General features: G+C 41.1%; 1 protein-coding gene across 1 annotated transcript; it reads right to left on the bottom strand.

The window, feature by feature from the left end:
• Positions 1-1,281: 1,281 nt before the first annotated feature.
• On the bottom strand, positions 1,282-2,244 carry ORYCUNV1R1593 (vomeronasal 1 receptor oryCunV1R1593). Its single transcript, NM_001167280.1, is given in 1 exon segment — positions 1,282-2,244. A coding segment is annotated over 1 exon segment (963 nt).
• Between the last annotated feature and the right edge of the window lie 1,719 nt (positions 2,245-3,963).

Below are 3,963 nucleotides of genomic sequence, written 5' to 3'. Positions count from 1 at the left end.
TCCCTATCTGTTCAACTCTAGCGTCAGTTTTAGAATTGTAAGCCATTCTTCTTCAAGAAACAAGTCATGTATAAATCCATGTTGTATACAGTGTGACTTTTTACACTTTTTGACTACTCCTCATATGCATATATTGGAATATCTTTTGAACCAAAATGTACATACCTTTCAATGTTTTATTGGAACTGTCCAAGGCAATGCTGAATGTCTCTAATGGCAGCCTAGAATGGTTCACAAATGGATCCAAACTGCAAATGTCTCCACAATCTTTGCAAAGACTGCAATAATGATTTACACCAGTAGAATACAGTCTTCAAATTATCATTGTACAAGTTTACCAAAATATTCAGTAATGGTTGAAGAATGGCAATTTGATGGTTTTAAAATCTTGTCACTTTATGTTTCTGAGAAAAAATTTTCATCATTGGCTAGAACATAACTGGAGACATCTTTAGGATGGTAAAATACTCATAATGTAAAAATTTTCCCTTTAACCTTATTTAACTGTGCAATCCAGTGGCACTAAGTACATCCCACTGTTGTACAACCACACCCACCACCCATTTCCAGAATGTTCTCTTCTTCCTGCACTGAATTCTGTGTCCATTAAACAAGAACTGCACTTTGCTCCCCTCCATCAGCCTCTGACCACCTTCTGAGAGGAGATTCTTAGAATACTTGTTCTTTGGTGGCTGAATGATTTCACTTAGCATAATGTATTCAAGGTTCATGACAGAATTTCCTTCTTGTTTGGTAGGGAAATCTATTTCATCATTTGTGTAGCCCACATTTTGTTTATGCACTCCTGTGGTTGTTGGGTTGCTTCTAATTTTTGACTGTTGTAATAATGCTGTTTTGTGTTTTGGTGTTCAAATCACTGTGTGAGTTCCTGTAGTCAATACTTTTTGGCATTTGTAGGAGTAGAGTATCTGGACCATGTGGTTATTTATGGTAAAGGCTGATTGCATTCATAGTTGGGCAAAGTACAGATCACTGTTGATTTGTTGGAAGTGCTTTGAATCTCATGAATCTGTACTTTCTGGATCACACGAGGCAGTGGCAAATGGGATCAATCTCACACTTCCATCTTGAGGGGCCACTCACACATAAAGCAGATTTGTATCAGCTCATTCTAGTACAGTTTCCCATTATGTATTATGATTGTGCCATATATGCATCAAAGTAAATAAATGCCAGGATAAAGCATAACTCCATATTATACTTTACCAAGACAGCAAATACTGGCTGCCATAATAAAAATGTGGCAACTAGTGCAATAGCTCATTTAGTGAACTGCCTTTCACTGAATAATTTAACATCTATTGTTCTCCCAACGATGGATTTCACGAAGGTAATTAGACGCTTTTCAGTACAGAGGAACACGCAGGGACTGACTGTGGCATAGCTGTTGGCCACAATAAAATGCATACAGTAAAGAATTGGGTCATCATTGAACATGAGTCTTGAGGCAGAGAAAATGCAGTCCAAAATGCATATGACCATGAAAAAGCACATGAGCACCAGAATGGTCTGGGTGGCCCTTTGCTCAGGGGAGGCTCTTGGAGAAAGGCTGGTGTCACGCAGGTGCTGGGACTTCTTCCTGTGCCTGCACAGCAGGATCACCATGTATCCACTGGAGAGGGCCATGATCCCTACTTGAGTGACTTCTCTCAAGATTGCCAATGTGGAAAATGTTTGCATTAGAAAATAGCTCATGGGCAAAACAGAGCAGGATTTAGTGGCATACATCAGACTTTGTGAGGTCCCATTGGGAGTGGCAGTGATGGAGATTATGAGGTGACTGCTGATGGACATAGAGAACATGCATAGGACAAGAAGGGAGCACAGGATGCGTTGTGAAAATGCCTGCTTGTACTTGGCCAACCAGGAGCTCCTGGGGCTGAGGGTTATGGCCTGGAGGACACAGAGCAGGCAGGATGTGTACAGGGAGAGGGCCCGCAGGACCCGGTAGGAGAAGAAGACTGCTTTACATGTGATGTCATCCCAGGAACCCTGAGATCCAAACATGTCCACAGCCTGGCTCACCACAATCATCAGCATCACTAAGTGGATGAGGGCCAAGAGACCAATCGTCATGTCAGTGGGCTTGGGTCTGTGCTGGAGAAAGTAATTGAGGACGTGGAAGAGAAGAAGGAAGGCATTGGCTGAGACCCCAGTGGAAATTTCAGCGTAATAAATGAATCTCATCTCATTGCTTTTGTGAATTTTATAATTTTTATTCATATTATAGGTGGAAGAAGTATATAGCATGAGTCTGAGGAGAAAAAGAAGAATAATTTTCATCAAATTTATTAGCACATTAATCTCTTTCTGCCAAAACTCTTGTCATCCTCAACATATGGAGATCAACCCCATGCATCTTTCCACTCTTTGAAACTGAAGTCTACCTCACAGCCACACCCCTGCCTCCAGGCTACCTCTCCTTTCTCATGGTTGGGTCATGTTTGTCATCGCTTGGTTCCAAAGTGTATAAGCTTTACTCGTCATGAAATATTACCATAGGGCCATGTGTTTGGAGTGGCTGTTAAGGCAATACTTGGGATGGTTACACCCCGTATCATAGTGCCAAGGTTTAAGCTCTCTCTGTATTCCTCCTTCCTATAAAAGTGCTTTATAGGAGGGGTAGGCGATGGCACACATGGCTGGCTCACTTCCACCCGTGTCGGAGACCCAGATTGAGTCCCTGATTCCTGAAATGACCTTGCTTGCTCCCGGCCTCTGTGGACATTTGAATGGGGGACTATATGTTCTCTTCCCCACCTGAATCACTGTGTCTCTCATATAAACAAAATCATTTTTAGAAAATGCCACATGCCATGTAAACATCCTTATTATAGGTTTACTTTTAGCTTTTTAAGGGCACAAGTGATGTCTGATTTGATCTGCATCATCTTAAAGAGTCAGGAACAAAGTAGAATCTACAACATTGATTGTAATGGAATGAAAAAGACTGTGTAAAAATAACACATACATAGAGAGTCTCACCAGCTTAGAATGCAAAGAATTCGTTAATTTACATGCTGTTTTTTGGTGTATTTATGCCATACCATGTATTCCTATCTAATGTATCCATGGAGCAAAGTTGTTCAGAGTGCACTCTGGTGTCTGCCTGCTGGGTTTATGTCCCTGGGCTGCCCTTCCCTCAAGTGTGACCTTCAGCCATCTGTGAGGCTGAGATTGCTCAGGTCCTCCACTGAGTATGCTCAGTCTGAGGTGTGCCCTGGATCTTTGTGCTACCACGTGTGAAGAAAGATGAAGTGCACATACCAAACGTGGAAGTGGATCAGGAATGCAATGACATCCTAGAGATGTTAATCTCAGAAATGTTTCTTGTTATGCAGGTCCTCATAAATGTGATCTAGGGGCTTCCTGCAGTTCTTTAATGAATGATCAACTTTGTCTCTGCCTGGAAGAGAGAAGACAATATACAAGAAAACAGAATATTTTAACAATATTGGTTAGAGGACTCTGATGCAATTTTAAGTCTTTTCTCTGAATCCCCAAGATAGCGACACTTCTTAACAAGTTATTATCATCTTGTCAAAGCTCTGAGCAGAGTCTAGTTATCAACACTTAGGAAGATCTTCTCATCATTACTCACACATGTAGAATGTGGGTGTTTAATGGGAACCTGGGTGGAGCAGTTTCAGAGACATTGAATTTTAAGAGAGTCCATTAAAACTAGAAATATAACTTCCATATGCTCCAGCTTTCTGGCAACTGGGGTATACCCAAGAGACATGAAAACCTTCTATCAAGAGTTACCTGCACCCCCGTGTGTGTTGCAGCACTGTCATAATTTCCAACAGATGGAATCTTTCAAGATGAGAGTTATCAAATGAATGGATAAAGAAAGTGTAGTATACTCACACAGTGATATATTTTCAACAGAAAACAATGAAATCCTGTTAGTGTCAGATAAATGCATGGAACTGGAAGACG

Source organism: Oryctolagus cuniculus, chromosome 10 (genome assembly GCF_051225735.1).
Source record: "Oryctolagus cuniculus isolate XC-2025 breed Fujian yellow rabbit chromosome 10, ASM5122573v1, whole genome shotgun sequence".
Taxonomy (NCBI): Eukaryota; Metazoa; Chordata; class Mammalia; order Lagomorpha; family Leporidae; genus Oryctolagus; species Oryctolagus cuniculus.
The sequence above is the reverse complement of the archived record's forward strand: the minus strand, read 5'-3'. Positions and strand labels throughout refer to the sequence as shown.